This window comes from Canis aureus, chromosome 11 (assembly GCF_053574225.1).
Source record: "Canis aureus isolate CA01 chromosome 11, VMU_Caureus_v.1.0, whole genome shotgun sequence".
Taxonomy (NCBI): Eukaryota; Metazoa; Chordata; class Mammalia; order Carnivora; family Canidae; genus Canis; species Canis aureus.
In genome coordinates this window covers 71,020,941-71,044,715 of record NC_135621.1, presented here as the reverse complement: position 1 = coordinate 71,044,715, position 23,775 = coordinate 71,020,941, and the positions used below count along the sequence as shown (strand labels likewise).

Here is a 23,775-nt window from a genome sequence, read left to right as displayed (position 1 = left end):
CTGGGCAGGGCAGGGAGCCGCCCTGAACCCCAAGTCCCCGGGCGGTGGCAGGCCCGTGTCCGTGTCCGCAGGTCACGGCGTCTGTTCTCCGTGACTCTCCTCGATTAACAGAAAGTGAACTCCTCAACTCCGTGGTTCTTAAAATTCCCTCCTCCCTTCGCTTCTCTGACAACACGTGTTGTCCTCGTAACATGCTGGTTCCTTTTCTGTCTGCGTTGAGGGCTCCTTTTCTGCCGCCTCTTCCTTAAATATTAACGTCTTTCAAGATTGTTTCCTAGGCCCGTTTTTCTCTCTTTGTATCTTCATGGGTGAGCTCTGACGTCATTCCCCTCCTCCGTGTTGGTGATCAGGACCCACGCGGATTTCTCAGGCCGCAGGCCTGGGTTTCCAACTGCCCCTTAGAAGTTTCTCTCTGGAGAAACCCAAGACACCGTAAACTTTGCGTGTCCAGAATTGAACTGAGGACACTCGCCACTCTCTTCTTTCTGCGTTCCTTTATCCAGCCACCATTTCAGCAAGTCCTGCGAGCCTCGGAGGTACCCCGGGCTCAGGCTGCTTTCTCACCTCGCATCCGACACTTCTACCCTCAGTAGCGCTGATCTCTGTCCTCATCACCCCCGTTTGGTTTGGGGCGTCCCCATTTTTGGTTTGCTGTAGCTAGAGCTGCTGACAGCTGCTCCCCTCTTCCGTTTCTCCCCTTCCGTCCGTACTCTGTTTCTCAAAGAGAGTTTCCTAAACATTTTTACCCTGTGCTTTCTTGATTTGAAACTACTCAGTGCTTTTCTAGTACCTTCAGGTAAATTTTTCAAACTCTTGAGGCACTAAAGTAGAGTTTTGAGAAATGTGTTCCCTCATGTTCCTTCCTCCCTCCCCTTCTGAGGTGGGCACCCATCTGCTGCCTCTCTCCATTGTGCTCCAATGGCCACCCAACCTGTGGTACTCTTTTTTTTTTTTTTTTTTAATCTGTAGCCCTTTTATTATAACCCAAACCCACACTGTATTTTCATTATTTTGTCCCTATCTTCTGAATAGACTATTAGAAATTTGAGGGCAGAAAATTGAGTAGTTTGCATTTTTGTTTCCAGCAGCTGTTGTGGTTCTTGACATATAATAATTTTCAGCGACTGTGAATTGATGAACATATGAATTAATTAGACGAAAGAATAGTTTTTAATTAAAAATCTGCCTCACGATGATAATCTAAGTGTTTGAATCTTGCTTTTCTGCCCCTCGATGATTCAGGTGTGGGAGTTGATGGAGGCAATGACAAGGACTGGGAAGCCAATGCCTGCAAGATCCAGCTCATTAAGAAGAAAGGGAAAGTTAAGGCACTGGATGAAGAAGTTCACAGTAATGTACTTAATTTGGGTTTTGTCCCCTTCCCTTCCCTTCGCTTCCTTCTCCCTTCCCTACCAAATCCCCTTTCTTCCCATAGTTTGACGTCCGTTTTAATATAGTGACATTTAAAGTTCAAAGGAAGGAATAAAGGTAGTTTTGTTAATTGTCTCTATTAGTGTACAATGTACCTTAGCTTCAGAAATGACCCTATTAACTAGGGGAGGAAATTGGTTAGGTACATAGTGTTCACAGCAAGCTCAGTGTCCTAGGATGAAGTAGCCACCATTTCTGAGGAAGGACCTTTCATAGGACGTGAAGATATTTTTAGTGGTGCCCTCCTTCTGGTGTCTTCACTTGGTTGTCTTCACTTTGGAGCAAACGCCTCCCTTGGATGTATGGTCAGTCTAGATGTTGCCCTTTTCAGTAGATCTGATATAATCAGGTAATTGTCATGTTTTTCCTTCAAGATTTTCTTACTTTGCTCACATACAGTAGTTGTCCAGAGATACGTGCTTCATTAAAGAGGGTACTTGTCAGTATTTAGTTTCATCACACTCTGCTTATACATTTTAATTTGTCACAGGAAACTTAAAAACAAAACAAAAACTTCAAAGTAAATTGACTGAAAAAACATTTGAAAAAAAATTTCCCACAGAGCTCCTGCCTGGGTGGCTCAGTTGGTTAAATGTCCGACTCTTCCTGTCAGCTCAGGTCATGAGATCGAGCCCCCACATCAGGCTCCGTGCTGCACGTGGAGCCTGCTTAAGATCCCCCCCCCAAAAAAAAGATTCTCTCTCTCCCTCTGCCCTTCCACCACTGTCTCTCTCTTAAAAAAAAAAAAAAAAAAAAAAAAAAAACCTTCCACCAACCCCAGGAAACAGTAGATTTTTTATGTATCTGTTTGAATGGATGCCATAGTAATCATGGTAAAGGAGTTCAGGTAACAGAGGAAAATGATGGACTTAATCACTTTTTTTTCACATAAGCCAAGCATTTAGCTTTGTAGTCCTTGCTGAACATACTAGATCAATACTTATATTGCACGTATTGTGGGTAAGATTAGCTTCGGGATGAGGCAGGTCCCCACAGAACTACTTCAACAACTGTAGTGTACACGCTCGGTCTGCTGTGTGTACCACGTCCTGTATACCAGGCTGGTTATAGTAGGTTCCATAGGAGAGAACAGACAAATTGCTTGAGGACTCAGGGGAGAGCTTGGGGTTGGACACCACGGGGAGATTCAGTATAAATAAGGAATGGCTGCTAATTCTGTTTGGGCAGTGAAGGTGAGAAGGGAGGACCTTCTGAGTAGGACAGCGTGGGCAAAGATAAGAATAAGGAAGTCAAATTTGGTGGAATGGTGGGTAGTCCTTTTACTGTGCATTATTGGTAGATGAGTGTGGGAGGCTAGAAGGCAAACTATAACCGGAATCAAGGTCATTGTGTATCAACATATTGAAACATGCCGCCTCCTGAAGGAAAGTCGGGAAGGGAGTGGAGACAAGGGAATTTGTAGACGTCGCTGGCAAATTAGTAACTGCTCCATCACTTTGAAGAGGAAGCTGGCGGTGTCTAAATGGGAGGTGCCTATACCCTGTGACCAAGCGCTTCCATAGTTGGGCACATACTTGGAAGAAACTCTGTGGACAAGGAGACCTGACAACAAGATTCATTGCAACAAAATGTAGAAATGACCAGTAAGAGAATGGGAGACTAAGTTGTGTGTGACGTAGTGCGTGATTGTGTGTAGCTTTCGAAAGGACTGTACTGGATCTGGTACTGCATATGGGAACCTGGTTGAGTTGTGAGAACCTAGTGTTGAGTGAAGAAAGGAACCTGCAGAGGGACGGGTAAAGTGTACTACCACTTAAAAAACACAAAAGAGTGCTGTCATTTGTGGATACACGTTAGTGTATTAGATGTTTAAAGACCTAGGTAGGAAAGCTCCCCATCAAGTTGAGAATCCCTGGGGTGGAATGGGTTGAGCCCAGGTCATAAAAGAGGTATTAACTGCATTTCTTACATTTTAGTTTTATTTTTTTAAAGACTTTATTCATTTGTGAGGGAGAGAGCGAGCTAGTGAGCAGGGGGAGGGCAAAGAGAGAGGGAGAAGCAGACTCTCCACTGAGCAAAGCAGGGAGCCTGATGTGGGGCTTGATCCCAGGACCCTGAGATCATGACCTGAGCCGAAGGCAGATGCTTAACCGACTGAGCCACCAGGTGCTCCTACATTTTACATCTTAAAAAAAATCTGAAGCACAAGTGGTGAGATGTTCACATTTGTTTGCTCCTGGTGTAGGGATTTGGATGTTTGTGGTGTTCGCTTTATTACTCCTAGCAAGTTTCAGCGTTTGACCTGTTGAGACAGAAAGAAGTCATCTCAGAAAAGGCCATTAGTGGGGCAGCCCGAGTGGCTCAGTGGTTTAGTGCTGCCTTCAGCCCAGGGCCTGATCCTGGAGACCCAGGATCGAGTCCCATGTCGGGCTCCCTGCATGGAGCCTGCTTCTCCCTCTGCCTGTGTCTCTGCCTCTCTCTCTCTGTCTCTCATGAATAAATAAATAAAATCTTAAAAAAAAAAAAGAAAAGAAAAGGCCATTAGATTGGTTCTTGGTAACTTCTGACTTTGATAGCAATAGCTGACATGTACTGTTGCTTCCTGTGCCCCAGGCACTCTACTAAGTGCCTCACTAGTTCTTAGTACAACCCACGAAGTAGGTAAAATGATCATCCTCGATTTGCAGATGAGATTGAAACATGGGAGTACTGTCACCGAGGAGTAGGTGCTGTCATTAGATGGTGTCGGCAGTAGGGGCAGTAAAGTTTGGAAGCAAAGGAAGGCTGCTATTTCTTTTCCTTTTTTTTTTTTTTTAAGATTTTTATTTATTTATTCATGAGAGACACAGAGAAAGAGAGGGGCAGAGACCCAGGCAGAGGGAGAAGCAGGCTCCATGCACCAGGAGCCCGACGTGGGACTCGATCTCGGGTCTCCAGGATCGCGCCCTGGGCCAAAGGCAGGCACCAAACCGCTGCGCCACCCAGGGATCCCCCTTATTAGACTTTAGATAATGTTCTTTTGGCAGCAGTGAAATAAGTATGATAATTACTGTGAGTTTGAATTGGATTCAATTTGTAGACTCTTGTTACTTTCCTCAGTTTTGCTTCCAGCGTGGCCGGGGTGGGGGTGCGGCTGCCTTAATTATAATTAGCCTAACAGAGTAGTCAGGTGTTTTCATTGCTTGCATCAGCCTGTTCAGTAGTGATAACCAGTAATCCTTTACTTTTCCGGAGGTTATTTATCAAGTCACCTTAATTATTCAGGACACGGTTAATCCAGGAAAGAATACATTGATGACTTTATCTGTTGGTTGATTGAGCCACCCAATAAAAATTTGAATAACTGTCCTACTTAGCTTAGTGCTTGGGATTCTAAGGTAGTAAGGCAAGCTGCTGCTTTTGTAGAACTTAAATACGGGTAGGAGTCAGGTTGCACATGTCATTAAAGTTATAATAGTACAGCAGAGTATGCCCTGTGGTTTTAATCTCCGGCTCTGGAGTCAGCCAGCCTTAGGTTCACATCCTATCTCTGCTTCCTATTTGTTATGACCTAGGGTAGGTTCTCTGACCTCTTAGAGCCTCAGTTTCCTTATCTATAAAATGGGGACAATAGTACCTACCAGAGCATTATTAAAGATTCAATAACAAAATGAATATTTCTTGAATACTTATTTTATTCCAGCCACTGTGCCAGGCCCTGGTGACACAACAGAGAACAAGACAGGCAAACTCCTTGGCCTGATGGAGCTTACAGTCTACTGAGAGGGCCAGACAGCAAACAAATAGATAACGTTAGGGCGTGTGATCAGTGCTATGACACAAAGGTATATAGAGGTGACATGTAAGCAGAGAACGCGTTATTGTCCGAAGGGGAAATTCTAGGCAGAGGGAACTCCCAAGTGCAAAGACTCTACGTGTGCTTGGCCGGCTTATAGCTGGAAGTCAGTGGGGCTAGAGCAGAGTGAGGGGGAAAGTGGCGGCAGATGAGCTGGAGACCTGACTCAGGACTGGGACATGTAGGGTCTTAAATAAGATGGATTTTACTTCATGTGCCATGTGAAGCCGTTGGAAGATTTTGCATTAGGGGATTGATCTGATTTAATGGAATCTCGTTGGTTGGTGTGCAAAGACTGGAATGTACAGGAGGACAATTGGACATGGGGAGACCAGTTAGGATTCTGCTGAAGTGGTTTAGTGGTTGGTTGCTTGGCTCATTACTGATAGGGATAGAGCCATGAGGAGTCTTAAGTCCCTAGCACCAGGTAAGTTCTCAGTGAATGGTGGCTGCTGTTATTTGCAAAAGCTGTGTTGAGGGCTTTGAGGGGAAATGGGAGAGGTGGGGAGAATGAGAACGTCAAGGCAGTGGAGCCAGATGGTGGAGGGCCTTGTACCCTTAGAAAGGCACTGTGAGAAATGGCTTTATCTTGTGAGAAATTGGCTCTCTGGCTCTATGAGAATTTGAGGATCTTTTTATAAATCCCCCGTGACCAGGTTTAAGATGATTCATATGGGGAGTTAGGGATGCAAACCACTTTTTAAGCAATGGAAATCTGTTCAAGGATTTTAAGTGGTGTTTCTTGATCAGATTTGGGTGTTAGAATGACGTCTGATTAGCCAGTATAAAACCACGAAGACTGTGCTAAAATAAAATGCATGGACTTTCCTCTTTGAGACTTCTGAGCAGTTTGCTCTTCTTAATTTAGACCTAATTCTCATAGGCTTGGTTATCTGTTTCTTTGCCAAATGAATGTTATATTTAGGAAATCAGAAGGGGGGCATTACTAGTAAATACTAGAACTGCCTTTTTTTAATTTATTTTTTATTTTTTTTATTATTCCTTTGGAAAAAGAAGAGATAGCTTATAGGGAAAAGGAATTGTAATAACTGCTTTTCAGGATAAAGGAACATCTGTCTATAACCCCGTACTTTCCTGGTCTATTCTCAAGGACTGTTGTTTATTTTAGAACCTCTCTATAATTGCAGTTTATATTGTGAGATATGTTTACATTCAGTAGAGACCAAAGAAATTGCAGTCATAAGGCTGTGGCGTTGAGAAAATGAATCTATTTTTACATGGGTAAAGTGGTGCTGATTTTTTTCAAGGCAAAGATTAAATATAGATTAAAAAAAAAAATCAAGTTAACTTTTTTTGTCCACAACCCTTCAGTCTGAAAATCTTTAAGCCTTCCGAAGAAAGAATAGTGCATTAACCACCCATATACTTCATCTGTTTTACCAGTTGTTAGTATTTTGTCACATTTGCTTTATTTCCCTGATTGTTATTGGATTCATTTGCCCTAAATATTTGAGCTGCATTAACTCCTGAATCTTTTAATTACTATTTTGAATATGGCTGATACTCAGTTTCAATAATTGTGTATTCCAGGTGAGTAGCACTGTAATAATTATATTTAAATATAGCTTCTAGCATTATCTCTACAGCATGGTTTAACATTGGAATTTTTCTTATTACGTTCTTCAGAGCAACAAGATATGGATTTGGATATAGAATTTGACGTACACCTTGGAATAGCTCATACCCGTTGGGCGACACATGGAGAACCCAATCCTGTCAATAGCCATCCCCAGCGCTCTGATAAAAATAACGGTATGGACACATTCTACATGCTTTGGAATGATTGAAGATCATTAATGGGAGAAGAATGAAGGCTCTTATGTTACTGTTATTTAAAATTTTTTTTTTAATCTGGAAAGTTTTAAACATATTCACAACTAGAGAGGCTGTAGAACTAGATGTGTCTGTCACCCAGCTTTAACACTGGTTAGTACACAGCTCTATTTCTTTATACCCCTCCACCCAGATTATTTTGGAAGCTTTCCCTTTCTCTCCTTTTCTTTCCCAGATTATTGTGGTGTTTGTTCTGTAGAGTTTCCTACAGTCTAGATCCTGCTAATTGTATACATCCCATGGTGTTATTTAACATGTTTCTCGGGCAGCCTGGGTGGCTCAGTAGTTTAGCACTGCCTTCGGCCCAGGGCATGACCCTGGGGACCCAGGATCGAGTCCTGTGTCGGGCTCCCCGCATGGAGCCTGCTTCTCCCTCTGCCTGGGTCTCTGCCTCTCTCTCTGTGTGTCTCATGAATAAAGAAAATCTTTAAAAAAAAAAAATAACATGTTTCTCTGTCCCTTCTATTTGCTATAAATTGTTGTGGTATTGATTTACATCTGGAGATATATGATGTTTGGGCATTTTTCTTTTTGTATTATTAGTGGCCATAGATGATCATTGCCAGCATTATTTCCTTAGGGTTTTGTAAAGTGGTGATAGTCAAATGTTCTCATTCCTTTTTTACTTATCTGACATACTTCTATAAAGAGAAACATCTCCGTATCTAACTACTTAGTTACTTAGACTTATAGATTATATATAGAAAAGATGGGATAAATGTGTTTTTTTTTCCAGTTTATTTACCGTTTTTCAAAACTGAAGTGGTTCTAATGTTCTAAGATGAATGAGTTTCTTTTATTATTATTATAAACTCATGGATCTAAAATACTGTATTTATATTTTTCAAAGTTATTTAATCAAAAAAGATGAAAATTATCCACTACACATATATTTGATCTTGTAATACTGTTTTAACATTAATTTATCTGACTTTTTTTTTTTTTGGTAAAGATTTTATTTATTTATTCATGAGAGACAGAGAGAGAGAGAGAGAGAGGCAGAGACACAGGCGGGGTGGGGGTGGGGGGGCAGAGACACAGGCAGAGGGAGAAGCAGGCTCCATGCAAGGAGCCCGACGTGGGACTCAATCCTAGGTCTCCAAGATCAGGCCCTGGGCTGAAGGCAGCGCTTAACCGCTGAGCCACCCGGGCTGCCCAATTTATCTGACATTTAAAGAATTGTCTGGACCTCACCTAAGTAAATTTCACTGTAGATCTGAATAACTGATTTTTCTTATTCTTTTAACTTCAGTTCTTAAACTCAGTGTAAATCAGATCATTGTTTTAGTTTGAAAGTCTTTCACTTTAAACTTAGGAAGAAATTTTTCATGCATAAAAATGAATGAATGAAGAAGTGAGAACAGTAGTTCTATAATTCAGCCTTCTTATTTTGCAAATGAAGAAACAGGCTCAGGAAATTTGTCCCTTTCATATGATGACGTTGAGTTAGTAGTTCAGCCACAAATGAAATTGTTAACCTCTAGATCCCAGTTTATTATATTTCCCCTCTATCCACTTCCCCAGTGCTGTGTGCTTCCACTAACCCACATAAATGAGTCTATTGATCTACCTGAGGATAATCCAATAATGAAAAGTAAAAGATACTTGATTACTCTTAGAATTACAGCATGTGACAAATTTTTTGACTTGAGAAAAATCTGACCGTTCTTATTGGCTATTTTATAGTGTTTACCAGACCTATAATTTTTGTCATCAATACTTTTTATTTCTTTCAGAGTTTATTGTTATTCACAATGGAATTATCACCAACTACAAAGACTTGAAAAAGTTTTTGGTAAGTGATCCACAAAGACACCAGGCTTTGAGAAATTTCTAATGAAAGCAGTTAGGCGGCTTGTACAGCACCATCTATGTATGATCAAGTAATTCTTGAGATGATTACAAGGGTAATATGTAATATAATATATTATAAAATTTGAAGTTTTATTTCATTTTAATCAGTTTAAATTTTATTTTTTAAATTAAAAACTTTTTTAAAGATTTTATTTTTAAGTAATCTCTGTAGCCAAGGTGGGGCTCAGACTAAGAACCCTGAGAACAAGAGCTGCATGCTCTCTGACTGAGCCAGCCCCATGCCCCCTAATCAGTGTAAATTTAAATAGCCACATACAGCTAATGACTGTTGTAATGGATGGTGCAATTTCATTATCCAATAAAGAATCCTATTTATTATGGAATTCTTATTTGGTGACTGTTGCTTATTATACTTTATTTATTTGAAATGTCCTTAATTCGTATGTGACATGTATATAGACTTATATAATTAAAAGTGTATATTTAGTTACACAAAATAACCTCACTATTTTGGGCTCACTTATTTAGATGGTGACTTTAATTTTGAACAATTGGTAAGGGGTATGGTATTGAAAAAATATTAGAAATTGGTTAGTGAAATTTTTGAGGAAAAAAAATTCTATAGGAAAGACTTGGATGACTATTTCATTAAATGAGTCAATTTGTTTCCCTTTCTAATTTCAGGAAAGCAAAGGCTATGACTTTGAATCTGAAACAGACACAGAGACAATTGCCAAGCTTGTTAAGTACATGTATGACAATCGGGAAAGTCAAGATATCAGTTTCACTACCTTGGTGGAGAGAGTTATCCAGCAATTGGTAATAAACCACACCTTTAAAGATAATTATTGCTGATGTTAATCATAAAGTCTTAGAATTAAGATAAGCAGAAACTATGCTGATTTAAATATTTTTGGCTTTTATTTCATATATGTATATGTGTGTGTGTGTGTGTATATAAAAATACTCGGCTTGAATAATTTTGAGAGACTCTGACTAGTTGACCCCCTCCCTTCCCTACACTTAAAATTCTTCTTCTTTCACTCTAGCTTAGTGTCACGGGAATTAAAAATAATCTGAAATCAAAGAGTTCTCCAAAAACTATGGGCATGCACACACACAAACCCATACATACCACACACAAACGCACTCATGAGACACAGGTTCATCATCACTTTCTTGCTTCCTACTCACGTATTCTCTTCAGTTGGTCAGTTAGCATGAGGATCGCTTCAGTAAAATGCACACTCTATTCTGGGATAATGTCTGCATGTCTCTGAGCCAAAATAGCCAACTCTTTATTTTTCCTTATGGGGACTTTTCCTTGGCCTTGTTACACTGTAAAAAAGTATTTCCCAGCCCAAGAAAAAAAATGTCATTCTTTCTGATCCCATCGCAGTTGCCCTGGCTAAAGTTCAAAGATACCAAGATCCACAGAAGTCCAAATGCATGGTGATTTCTGCCCTCATCCCCATTCATTACTCTAGCTTTCTTATTTAAAAGCCCTTCACCTCTTTCTGAAGGTCTAACCCTCACCTCCTCCCTCTACCCAAATCTTAGATGTCTGCAGCAAAAGGAGGAGTCAGAAAGATGGAGAAAATAGAGGCCTCTTCCTTCCCGTTAGGGTAGAGTACTGTGCCTTTCCAGCCTTTTCCTTTTTTCTACTCCTTATGAAACCCAGTTTGTGTTCTGTGGTGGTCCCCTACCTCTCCTACCTCCTCCTGTTCCTCTTGTACTCACTCTTGATTTCCTTAGGCCCGGTCCCTAAGGAGGTTGTGTTGAGGAGATGTTAATGGTACACCTGTTAACAGTGGTGGTTGTGTATATTTTTATCTTCCGTGTCAAGGTCAACAAGCATGGAAGTTAGCAGTGGTGTAAAATCACTGGACCAGAGAATGGATTTTGGATAATGAGTTTGGAATCTTTTCTAATTCTCTCCTCCTTGCATTCTAATGCACAGTATGAGAGATAGGATGTATCTATTGAGGAATGTATACAAAAGTGCTTTAAAATAGTTTATTTTGGAGCTATTGTCTAGTGAGTGTATTTCAAGAGTGGGCTTGGTTAAAAAGTGTGTCTTGGATACACCAAAGCTCAGGAATAAGTGTCTGCCTATATTTTAGGTTTATTTATAACTTGCAAAAGAGCAGCACGTGAACAAAGAATTTCTATGCTGAAGCCAATGTGTTTTAGGCATTTCACATTTAATAATTGATCATAATAAATATTGCTAATGCATTCTTTTTCCCTCTGTAGGAAGGTGCTTTTGCACTGGTATTTAAAAGTGTTCATTTTCCTGGCCAAGCAGTTGGCACAAGGTACGTACAAATTTAATAATGACTAATAATTATGTGTATTTTGAAACATTTGAATTATAAATGTGTTGTTTGTACACAGTGATTACCCTTAACTGTAAAGACTTGCCCTTTCCCGGAGACACCATGTGAATAGATTTTTTTTCACATGTTCCTCCTTGTCCATTTCTCACCACTCTTCCATTTAACAGAATCCTTTAATAAAGCAAGTATATTTTGGCATTTGTAACCGGCCTTTGTACTGGGACACCATGCTTACTTTGTGAATTTGGATATTGAGTATTCTCTAGTTTTAGGCCCCAAACATTAACTTGCTCCATATTTTTGGGAAGTATATATTCTAAACAGATTCCTAGATAATTGTACCATCGCTGCTTTTGCTAAGATCATGACGTCATTTTTAGAACAGTGAGAAGCCCTAATATTTGGCAGGAGAGAGCTATTTTTAATAGGAAGGCAAGATGACTAAGGAGAAAGTGCTAAACATTCATGTATCAGAATTCTGTGTGCAGTGGAATGAAAGGTTCCATTTGACATTTTAAAAAGGAGAAACATTTCAGATACACTGTTTTTAGAACATGCATTGGCAAACTTTTCTGTGAAGGGCGAGAGAGTAAATATTTTAGCCTTTCTGGGCCATATGGCCTCCGTAGCACCACAGTTCTGCTGTTGTACTGCGAAAGCAGCCGCAGAGAATAGGTAAAAGAAAGAGCATGGCTGTGTTCCAGGTTCCAGTAAAACTCTTGTGTACAAAAGTAGACAAACCTGACCTCGGGGTCTATAGTCTGCTGCCCTCTGTCACTGAGTATTTTTTTTTTTAAGATTTTATTTATTTATTCATGAGAGACACAGAGAAAGAGAGAGACAGAGACACAGGCAGAGGGAGAAGCAGGCTCCATGCAGGGTGCCCGATGTGGGACTCGATCCCGGGACTCCAGGATCACACCCTGGGCCATAGGCAGGCGCTAAACCGCTGAGCCACCCGGGGATCTCATCACTGAGTATTTTTTAAAAATTCTCTTTATGTTATTCTTCTGTTATACCTGAAGCCAAGCTTAGAGGGAGAATTTGAACATTATTTGAAGAGTGTTGGCTCATTAAAATGCCTGTCAGTGCGTTATTTATGAAAATGGCTTAATTCTGTCTAATTTTGTGCTAACAGACGAGGCAGCCCTCTTTTGATTGGTGTACGAAGTGAACATAAACTCTCTACTGATCACATTCCGATACTCTACAGAACAGGTAAAAACTGTCCCTACGTCCTGCTATGAGGAAACTGTATAAAGTGCAGTAGATTTAAAGAATTGTGTTCATTAAATTGAAATAAATGCCTCTTTGGTCAGATCCACACATATGTGTATATATAGTTCTGTCTAGACATGAAAAGGATTTGTTGTTGTGATTCTTTGACGAGGAGAATTTTTTTCTGTTGTATATCCTTAGCTAGGACTCAGATTGGATCAAAATTCACACGGTGGGGATCACAGGGAGAAAGAGGTGGGAAATGCACTCTGCATGGATGGGGAGGAGTCTTATCCTCTTTTGTTCATTCTTTACTAATTCTTTGTTCTTGGAGTGAGTGAATGTGCTGGGCCTCTAAAAATGCTTTTTTATGGGGAAACATATTTTGACATTTTTCTAATTTGCAGAGTATATTTTGTCTGTCTGCTTTTGGCATTTAGAAAACCGCTTTTAATTTGTTTCTTTGAAATTTCTGAGATTTGAAATCATGAAGTTTTTTTGTCTTAAATAAGAATAATGTAAGATATATTATAAATAAGATGCTTAGACTGGGAACAGAACACTGCGTGCTAGGCTATTGTAGATTGAATTCACTGATAGTTATTTAATTTATCCTAACTTTTTACTAGATTATGTTTAAATGGTCTTTATTTTATGCATGACATTTTACTTTTAGATTTACATTCAACATTCTGATTGCCTTGTTTCAAATTGGAGTCTTTTTTTTTATTGTTTGAAGCTTATTTTTCTTTATAGGACTTTCAGTCATACAAATTCTGGATCATTTTATTGATATAATTAGACAGAAAACAAATGGCATGCCCTTCTCATTTACTTATTATTAAAAGCTTCCCAAGTGAAAGATAGGGAGTGGTAAATTCAGGAACTTGAAACCCATATTATTAATGTACAATTCTTGGTTTCTTGAAAAAAAAAAATTAGCGAAAGACTAAACCTGTTCATTTTTAGATAGTGGCTGCTTTAGCTCCTTTATCTAAAGCAGAGTTCCTTAAGTAGCCTTCAGTCATGAAGTGTTAGCTTTTCTTCTTACTTCCTCCTGCCTATCCTTCCCTTTTCAGAAGAGAAATTCGTTTACCAGTGAGAGTACAGAATTTTGGAGCCAGAGTCCCAGATTTCTGTTTATAATCCTGCTCATGTATACATTACCTTTATGGTACCTTGTACAGTTTCTTAGACTGCTTTTAGGAAAAAAAAAAAAAGGAAGAACATTGGCCTAAGGTCTTAAGAAGTTTGAAGAAAAACTTTAACGTGAGACATCTTTTTAAGATCGTGAATTATGGGATCCCTGGGTGGCGCAGCGGTTTGGCGCCTGCCTTTGGCCCAGGGCGCGATCCTGGAGACCCAGGATTGAATCCCACGTCAGGCTCCCGGTGCATGGAGCCTGCTTCTCCCTCTGCCTGTGTCTCTGCCTCTCTCTCTCTCTCTCTCTCTGTATGACTATCATAAATAAAATTAAAAAAAAAATCGTGATTTATGTTTTAGTAACCTTTATTTCTCTAGCTCCTAATAGGTAGATAATGTGTGACTCCGCAAAGTTTAGTTGGAAAAGTTGAGCCTCTTATTGACGAGGCTGTGTAAAGGGGAGAATATGGGACTGGCTTTTAGATTTTGCTATTTTCTCCAGGTCTAACTGCTTACAGAATAAAAGGGGGTGGTAATAATTGTGTTCCACTCAAATCAGATGAGATAATCAACGTATGGCAGAACTTTTTATAGAGTCTAAGAGTCATGGTATAGGTATCAGGTGGTAATGTTCTTTTCATTTAAATAGGCAGTGGTAGCTTAAATCCTTTTAAATGTTATAATTAAATATACCTTGTTACTTGAAGAATAAACATTTGGAGGAGGAATTTAGTGAAACTTGACAATGTGAGGACATTTTATAACCTAAGGCTGGTTGTATTTGTTTTGAAAATATAGATGCTAGGCTATCCTTCTACATATTTTTTAATTCACTTTTTTTACATCAGTAAAATTCACTGTTTCTGATGTGCAGTTTCATGAGTTTTGTCAAATGCACACCGTTGTATAACCACCACAATCAGAGTACAGGACAATTCCATCCCCCTAAAAGTTCCCTGCAGGGATAGCTTTGTAGCCAGCCCTTGTTCCCAGTCCCAGGCCTTGGCAAACACTGATCAACACGTTTAATCTTTCTGTAGTGTTACTTTTTCTGGGATGTCATCTTATACATGTTTTTTAAAGTGTGGTATCTTTTTTTGCTGTTGAACTTGGATGGAAAGAACTGTTCTATTTTCATGTCTAAAACACATCAAATTAGCACGGATTATGGAGAACTTTGGATGTACTTTACAGACATGCATTTTAGAGGCTAGATACAATATGAGTTTTTACAAGTGTATTTATAGTATCCTCTGGCCTTGTGTCCATAGTTATAAGGTCTACTCTGTCCTAATCTCAGAAAAAGGTGCTGCTTTTGTCTCTGACATTTAAATAATCTTCAATTAATGGTTTTCCCCCCTCTATTTGTCTAATTTGCCAAACTTCATTTTGCTTTTCAGTTTTGACTTTTGTTGTGAATGAGCAAAAAGGAAAAAAAATACTTCATTCGTGACTTGACAAATTAAGTAGAGATGTCAGAATTCTCAAGTTCTAAAGGATTAAAAGGGATTAAAGGATATTATTATTGCAGAAGGACTTTTATCCTGACTTAAAAGAAATATAAGAAAACTCAATTTTAAGAAAGAAGAGGTCCTAGGTGTATATTTCCAGTCCTTAGTAGCAATTGCCACATATGGTATACCATGGTCAGGGAGTTTTAAGTATCTTTGTTTTGTTTTGTAATCAGAATTAGTGTAGGCTACACCTTGATTTGTTGTACTGACTTACTGTTAAAATCTAGGGCAAAGTTTTGTTATGAGATAATAAAAGTTAATATGCCAGTATTATTAATTAATAATTATGCCAGTATTATTCATTTTAATAATTAAAATGGCATAAAATATGCCATTTTATTCATTGTACAGTTTTGAATTTTTAATGTAATTTTTATAAGTTTAGTTACACAGATGTATGTATTCTATCATGTTTTGTATGAAGTTAAGTAAAGATTAGGTTTACATACTTTTGATTTAAAAAAAGTTAGTGCAATTAGTGAATTATTTACCTTTTACCAGGAAAATAATCATATTTTAAAAATGTGTAATGCAGCACTATTACTGCCACGCTCTCTTTGATAGTTGCTGTTTCACTCTACACCTTTGTCTCTTGTTCTTGTTGGCTTATTGCATGGAAATAAGGTGATCTACCTAGCTTTTTAAAGTTGCTGGAATTATTTTGCGTTGCTATGATTTTTTGTTGATTTTGTAGAAAATTATGTATATTTATATATTGGCAATGGTTTTCTACATGTTTGTTGATTTGTGTTAACTCTGTGCTCTAGGCAAGGACAAGAAAGGAAGCTGCAATCTCTCTCGTGTGGACAGCACAACTTGCCTTTTCCCTGTTGAAGAAAAGGCAGTGGAGTATTACTTTGCTTCTGATGCAAGGTGAGCTTCCTTCACTGATTCAGAGAAAACCAAAAGGCAGTTTGTAGTAGCTAGGCATGCTATGTGTGAGAATATATCAGTTAGGGAAAATGTGTCTTTTTGGAGATGGGGTTCTAAAAATACTTTTTCTCCCAATTCAAAGCATTAGATCAATTTACCAAGAAGAGAACAGTCCTTGAGACTTGTGCCTGCATATTTACTCTGAGCTCTTGTATTATTTTTCCTCTTCTTTCTGGAGCATTACCCAGGTTTTATAGGGAGGAGAGATTTTTAGATTGGAGAATAGAATGGCTTAGCGTCCCACCAATTCCAGTATGGTTGCTAAACCATTGTAGTTTTTGTCTAATAAGGACACTTGCCTTTTTAATTCAGAAGTAATTTACAGCATAATCGCTTTTATAAAAGAAATAGTACTAGACCAGGACATTTTGAGTGAAAAATACCCTGAGATGCTTAGATGCATTTATAAATGGAATACTAACAGTGATGATGATAAAGTGGATCACTCAGGTTGCCAACAGGTATTCGAGTCATTCGTTGTGCCTGAAAGTGAGGGGATCTGAAGATGAGAAAGTGTCGTAGTTTAGGACTTCCGGGAATGCATCATCTCAGTGAGAGAATAAGCTTCACTGTTTCCTAATTTTTGCAGGAGTGTAGTCAGTGCTAGGATGCATCATTGTTGTCATTAAGTAGGTTTGTTACAGAATTTATAGTCATGATTTTAATAAACTGGAAATTGCAGAAGCTTTCCATCCTTTTGTCATTCATTCATTCATACATATTGCACATTCTGAGCAAAGCTATGTGCTAGGCTTAAGAGACAATGATCAGTAAAAATAAAAATATACTTGTCTGAGGGGGGGCCTGGCTGGCTCAGTCTGGGGAGCCTGTGACTCTTGATCTTAGGGTTGTGAGTTTGACCCCCATGTTGGGGGTGGAGATTACGCCAAAAAAAATTTAATATGTATATAATAATAAAATACACTTCTGTGTGTATACACACACACACACACACACACACACACACACACACTTGTCCCTGAGGAGCTTTTTCTTAATAAAGAAGACACAAGTCTAGAATTCCAGTTGCAACGAGAGCTACAGAATGTCTGTGGCAGGGTGACTTACCCTCCTATGGGTAAATTTCTTTAAGGGAGTGACACTTATCTCTCCCTTGGTAAGTTGTTAGGAGTTAATTAGGTGAAGAGTTAGAGGGGAGAACGTTCATTTTCTTGGTATGAGTGTGGCTGGAATGAAGAGAGGAAGTTTGGTGGGAGATGAAGCTAGAGAAGGAGGTGGGGTCATGGTAAGATGTTTTGTTGTTTTCTGAAAAGCCAAAGGGAAGCCATCAAGCTTGGGTGGGTGAAAGAGAAATCTTGGTTTGAGTTGCCTTTTGATACTCATCTTGGCGGAAATGGAAAATGCATGGATGGAGGGAGGGAAAGTGGTTGGATAAGTTAACAGGTTGCTGCAGTAGTTCAGCCAAGAGCTAATGGTAGCTAGAACTGGTCTGTGGTGCCAGACCTAGAGAGAAGCTTTGAGAAATATTTAGGAGTTAAAATTGAAGGGTTTGGCGATAGAATGAGGAGGAAATAGCCATGCTTTCTGATTTGATCTAGTCTAATTTGGTTTAGGGTGCTGCACAGAGCACAGTTATTCATTGTCCAAAGTAACCGCCCACTGCCCTGTAGGAAGGGGCTTTGGTAACCAGAAAGTTATCAGAGATACTATATATTTTATTTTATTTTTAAAAGACTTATCTATTTATTTTAGAGGAGGGGGGCAGAGGGAGAGAGAGCGAATCTCAAGCAGACTCCCTGCTGAACATGGAGCTCATCGTGGGGCTTGATTCCACGACCCTGAGATCATGACCTGAGCCAGATGCTCAACTGACTGAGTCACCCAGGCGCCCTAAGTTTGTATTTGAATTTGGTCTGTGTGTCCTGATGACAGTTTTATTTTTAATGATCATTCTTGGTTACTGATCATAGTATCTCCTTGAACATTTTATAGTGCTGTCATAGAACATACCAATCGTGTCATCTTTCTTGAAGACGATGATGTCGCAGCGGTGGTGGATGGCCGTCTTTCTATCCATCGAATTAAACGAACCGCAGGAGATCACCCTGGACGAGCTGTGCAAACCCTCCAGATGGAACTCCAGCAGATCATGAAGGGTGAAAGCTTTTGTCATGTTATCACTTGGTGTTCTTGATAGAAAGGAGACCTTCTCCTTCCTGTCGTGTAGGGATCTGATGACACAGTGCTGCCTGAAATCTTGCACACGATTGGTTTTTTGGGTGACCCCAAAAAAGGGATGACTCTTTGGAAAAATTACCTGCTGATCTTCAAGTAGTTGTTTTTTAGACTAATTCATGGTTCTGTTTCTAACATTAAAAGGGGACCCCTGGGTGGCTCAGCAGTTTAGCGCCTGCCTTCAGCCCAGGGCATGCTGCTGGAGTCCCAGGATCGAGTCCCACGTTGAGCTTCCTGCATGGAGCCTGCTTCTCCCTCTGCCTGTCTCTGCCTCTCTCTCTCTATGTCTATCATGAATAAATAAATAAAATCTTTAAAAAAAAAAGAGAGAGATTAAGTAGCACTTGATATTTTTAAGATACTTTATAAGGCTTATTCCTCTCTTACTTTCTGTGCTTCAGTTTTCTCATATGTAAAATGGGGATAATAGGACCTGCCTCATTAAGGTTGAAGAGAGCTGATTTATGTAGAGCCTTCAGAACAGAACACCCTTAGTGAGCCCTACATTATGTTTGCTGTTGTTAAGATTATTATGGTCTTAATTTTTATTCTCCTTTCTCACGGGGCCGAGGTGGGCTGGAAGCCACCATTTATTACATAGCTGCTATATGTCGGGTGTGCCCTATATCCACACTACAGCGCCGTGAAGTAGTCACTGTGCTTACAGATAAAGGAATTTCTCCAGAGCCATTTAGGTGCTGGAGGATAGAACTATGGTTTGAACCTAGATCTGACTCTAAATCTTAAGTTTGTCCCCTTCCTCTGTTTTGCTCTAACTGCATATTTTAGGTATAAAGTTATTAATAAAGCGGATTTTCCTCCTTACTTGATTATTTTTCTTCACATTGGGTAAAATGTCCCACGTGAATATTGTGCTCCATCGCATGAGCCCTTGTTTCATTTACTAAGGTTCTGTTCCAGGAGGTAGACTTTTTGGTTGTGTACAAATTTCTTAACGATATAATTTCTGTTACTTTAGGCAACTTCAGCTCATTTATGCAGAAGGAAATTTTTGAGCAGCCTGAGTCCGTTGTGAACACGATGAGAGGAAGAGTCAACTTTGATGACTACACTGGTAATCAAACATGAATGATGACTTCAGGGGGTCCTGTGGGGGTGGCAGTGGCAGCCTTGAAGGGTCATTGTCCCTCCCAGCCGTGGAGGAGGCTGTGGCTGCAGCCTCCAGGGGTGCCGGTGTAGCTAAGACAGTGAGGGGGATGGTGATTGGGGCTCGGGGGTGGGGAGAGGGCTTCTGTTTGGGAAGATGAGGAAGTTCTGGGGATGGATGGTGGTGATGGCTGCACAAGTGTGAATGCGTAATGCCACTGAACTGCACGCTTAAGGATTGTTCAACGTTAAATTTACGCTACGGATACTTTACCTCAATAAAAGGGGGGAGGTAAGAAGGAATGGTTGCCAGAGGCTGCAGGGCCGGGGGTGGGGAGGGATTCTAATGGGTATGGGATTTGGGATGGGTGCTGAAATGCCCTAAAATTGGATAGTGGTGACAGTTGCACCGCTCCGAATATCCTAAGGACCACTGATTGTGTACATTTTAAGAGGGTGAATTTATGGTATGTGACGTATCTCAATGAGGTCATACAAAATGTAAAGAATGTCTAGAAAGTCGCATTTGAAAACTGTCACAGGAGTGTTAGCAGGATTTTCCAGGGGTGGGGGAGGTCCTCTGGTGTGCCATGAAGAACTCTTAACTTCCTTTCCCTTCGGAACGCCGCTGCTGGGCCCTTGCTCCGTGGTAGGGGCGGCTGTGGCACCGCCAGTTCCGGGAGGAGCGAGGCCTGGGCCTCCCGGGGGAAGCTCCCGTGTGCAAGCTCCCGTGTGCCTGCTCAGCCTAGATTCTCTCAGCTTCTAAGTGAGGGAAGGTGTGAACTTGCCCACAGGCTCTCCGGGCGTGTGCTTCACCTTCCTGTTGAAGATGGGCTGAGTGCCGCTCTGGTCTTGTTTCCGGAAACTGCCTGGACCGGGTGTCACTTGCAGAGATGAGTTTGAGAATGACTTTCTGAGGTCCTCAGATGTCTGTGAACTGTTTATTGGGAGATCACATTTTTGGAACACCGCGTATTCATCGTGACCGGCTAAATAAACAGTTTAACAAACTTTGGGTGAAGCTTCTCAGCATTAATTAGTTTTTGAGAAATAGTTGCTGGTGTGCAAAAATCTCTCCCTGAGTCTGCGTGCCGTCCATACAGTATTAAGTCCTGTTAATAACGATTTCTCTGAGTAAATGCTGTCTATCTTCCTCTTTTCTGAGCAGCATCAGACTTTCTCAGCGGGAGAGATTTATTGAAGCTGAAGTCCAGGTTGAGCATCTGTTCAGAACCGCATGCTGCCCGTAGTTGTTCTGATACGGCCTCTCTGAGGTTCTTATAAATCTGCAAGAGGGGTGAATGTAGACTTATTTAAAGAAAGGTAAAATACGATAAATGACACCAGAAACAGTTTCATGTTGAAATATTTAAAGTTCAGTGTTGAATTTGGAGGAGAGAAGAAATCTGTGGGCAGGGCCTTCGGAGGCGGGCGTGAGCCGCGAGGATGGAGGGTGAGGAGGATGTGGGAGCCGGGGGGGAGGGAGGACCGGCAGCGAGCTGTTGGGGCGGTGTGCCCGCTGTCGGGGCGGTGGTGGTGTGCCCGCTGTCGGGGCAGTGTGCCCGCTGTCGGGGTGGTGTGCCTGCTGTCGGGGTGGTGTGCACACTGTTGGGGCGGTGCGCCCGCTGTCGGGGCGGTGTGCCTGCTGTCGGGGTGGTGTGCCCGCTGTCGGGGCGGTGTGCCCACTGTCGGGGCGGTGGCGGTGTGCCCTCTGTCAGGGCGGTGTGCCTGCTGTCGGGGCGGTGTGCCCACTGTTGGGGTGGTGGCGGTGTGCCTGCTGTCGGGGCGGTGTGCCCGCTGTCGGGGCGGTGTGCCTGCTGTCGGGGCGGTGTGCCCACTGTCGGGGTGGTATGCACACTGTCGGGGCAGTGTGCCCGCTGTCGGGGCGGTGTGCCGTCTAGTTCGCCACGCTGCACGCGGAGAGGAGTGAGGGGCGGGGTCTGAGGGGAGACGGGGCGCTGCCGGGCGTCCGTGGACGTTGGCATGCTGTGCGGGGCCCTGTGTAGGCCATGCGGAGCCGTTAGCAGTCCCGAGTGCACCCCGAGAGCCCCCGTGGGAGGCCGGGCCTGGGGCGACCGCGGGAGGGGGGCGGCGGGGAGACGGCAGCGGCACCTGCTGCTGCGGGGAGCGGAGGACCCAGGCCACCAGCAGCAGGGCCTCCTCCGGTGTTTATGGAAGAAAGAGCAGGAAAAGAGGAGTTCCGCAAGGGAAGACCGGGAGATAAATGCCCAGAAAGCCCTTTTGTCAGCGTTATGCGCCTCGTAAAGTCCTACAAGCAGGAGAGCTGTTCGCTCTTTCGTTGCAAAGGTAAGGACATCCCGCCCCGTCGGCGTGAGCGTCTTGCGGAGCCCACGTCCCTGCGCTTCACGAGCCGAGCTCGGGCCCTGCTGCTTGGAGCCCGGCCCACCCCGTCCACTGGAGCCCGGCCCCCGAGAGCATCGCCTCCGGCCTCGGGGGCCTGCCAGTTTCCAGGGAGGTAGCGTCGCCCAGCTCGTCTCACCCGCTTCCTTCGTGTCATTCTTGGTCACCGCCCGAAGTACCAGCGTCTCTGACGGTCTCACGGCTTTCACACCGAGTCCGTCCACACCGCTCCACGTTGCGTGGCGGGAGGCCCCGCGAGTACTGCTCGCCGTCCGCCCCGAGCTCTCAGCGCCGGGCCGCGGGGGGACCTGGGCCGCGGGGGGGACCTGGGCCGTGGGGGGAGCTGGGCGCCTGGCTCTCACCCAGGCCGTCTGTGACTCTGCTGGGGCTCGTGGTGCATGTCCTCTTAGTATTGAAACATAAAAAGGACGACACAAGATTACTCAGAAAAATAAAAAGCAAAACCTATGTCTTGGTTTATATCATAACCTGTGAAGGTAGAACAAAGTGTGGGGAGATAGAGAGCAGGGGCACAATAGACAGCCCACGGGGTGTGGACAGATCACAGGGTGTGGACAGCCCACGGGGTCTGGACACATCACGGGGTGTGGACAGCCCACGGGTGTGGACAGCTCATGGGGTGTGGACAGACCACAGATGTGGACAGCCCATGTGGTGTGGACAGACCATGGGGTGTGGGTGGATCACAGGGTGTGGACAGCCCCATGGTGAGGAGACAGCCCATGGGGTGTCAGACACAAGAGGTGCCACCCGGGGGTGTGCATGTGCAGCCAAGAAGACGGACTTGGGGACGAGGTGTGGGAGGGTGAGTGGAGTGAGGGGAGCAAGGAGAGCTAGGCGCCCAGGTGGCCTGCCCCGGGTATGCGGGAAATAGGGGTTGAAAAATTGAGTGGATGTTGAGTGAGAATTTGTCACGAGCAGAGACCCGGGCTCGTGTTGGGGTGTTTCTCCAGCAGGTGGCCTTCGAAGCACACGGAGAAATCTCTGGAGGCTGAAAGGTGTGGGCGGGCTGTGGCTGTGGGGCCGGCGGGGAGGTGGGAGGCAGGCGGTGGGCGCTGCCCTCAGCTGCGGGGTGCAAGGTGGCGCCCCCGGGGAGGGCGGGAAGGGGCTGGGCAGCACTGCTCAGAGCGCTTCGGCCGCCTGGGGAGACTCCTGGGAGCTTCGGTCTCGGCAGGCGGGAGGAAACACGCCGGTGCTGGTGCCTCCTTCCCGGAGTTGACAAACCTGCCCGCGTCCTGTACCCCCACCCCCGGCGGGCAGTCCCGCCCCGGCCCCTGCTGAGCTCGTGGGTGCCCCCGTGTGTGGGCCCGCGGGCTGGACGGGTGCCGCAGGGCTGGAGCTTGGTTTTCAAACCTGCTTGGTTTTCAAACCTGCTTGGTTTTCAAAACCAGAGACAACTGTACTTCCTGAGAGGAATATAAATTTAAACGGTGGTGGTGTTTCCCCCGTTGGCGGTGGACACTCACAAGAAGTGGTTGCCCGTTTCATGTGGTTCTTTCCTAAATAATTATATTCAAAATTTCATTTCAGTGAATTTGGGCGGCTTGAAGGATCACATTAAGGAGATCCAGAGGTGTCGGCGTCTCATTCTTATTGCTTGTGGGACAAGTTATCACGCTGGTGTAGCAGTAAGTGGCTGCTTAAGATTTTAACTGATGTTGGATATTAGAAGGCGTCTGTAACATACCACGTGAAGTTCTGCTTTGTTAAAACACCGTGTTACCTTTTCATGTTATTAAGACAAAAATCAGGGCAGTTGGGGGCAGAAATGTTAAGAGCTGCTTGGAATTATTTATCAATGGAAGACTTGGATATACAGGTAGACGACCTGCAGTGACTTCATGGAAGGCAAAGTGTTTCTTTTCTTTTTCTTTTTTTTTCTTTTTCTTTTTCAAGATTTATTTATTTATTCATGAGAGACCCAGAGAGAGGGGCAGAGGGAGAAGCAGGCTCCCTGCGGGGAGCTCGATGCGGAACTCGATCCGGGGCCTCAGGGTCACGGCCTGAGCGGAAGGCAGACGCTCCACCCTTCAGCCACCCAGGCGTC

General features: G+C 42.9%; 1 protein-coding gene across 3 annotated transcripts in view; it reads left to right on the top strand.

The window, feature by feature from the left end:
• GFPT1 (glutamine--fructose-6-phosphate transaminase 1) overlaps positions 1–23,775 on the top strand; it is a 54,841-nt gene that overhangs the window by 14,128 nt on the left and 16,938 nt on the right. For 2 of the 3 annotated variants that reach the window (XM_077915706.1, XM_077915705.1), the window contains exons 3-13: positions 1,243–1,350; positions 6,875–7,000; positions 8,818–8,876; positions 9,581–9,715; positions 11,153–11,214; positions 12,374–12,453; positions 12,655–12,708; positions 15,878–15,983; positions 17,997–18,160; positions 19,219–19,314; positions 23,259–23,356. In XM_077915706.1, the coding sequence (XP_077771832.1) occupies positions 1,243–1,350; positions 6,875–7,000; positions 8,818–8,876; positions 9,581–9,715; positions 11,153–11,214; positions 12,374–12,453; positions 12,655–12,708; positions 15,878–15,983; positions 17,997–18,160; positions 19,219–19,314; positions 23,259–23,356 (1,088 nt within the window). The remainder of the gene's footprint in view (positions 1–1,242; positions 1,351–6,874; positions 7,001–8,817; positions 8,877–9,580; positions 9,716–11,152; positions 11,215–12,373; positions 12,454–12,654; positions 12,709–15,877; positions 15,984–17,996; positions 18,161–19,218; positions 19,315–23,258; positions 23,357–23,775) is intronic. The other variant, XM_077915707.1, reaches the window with a different exon arrangement.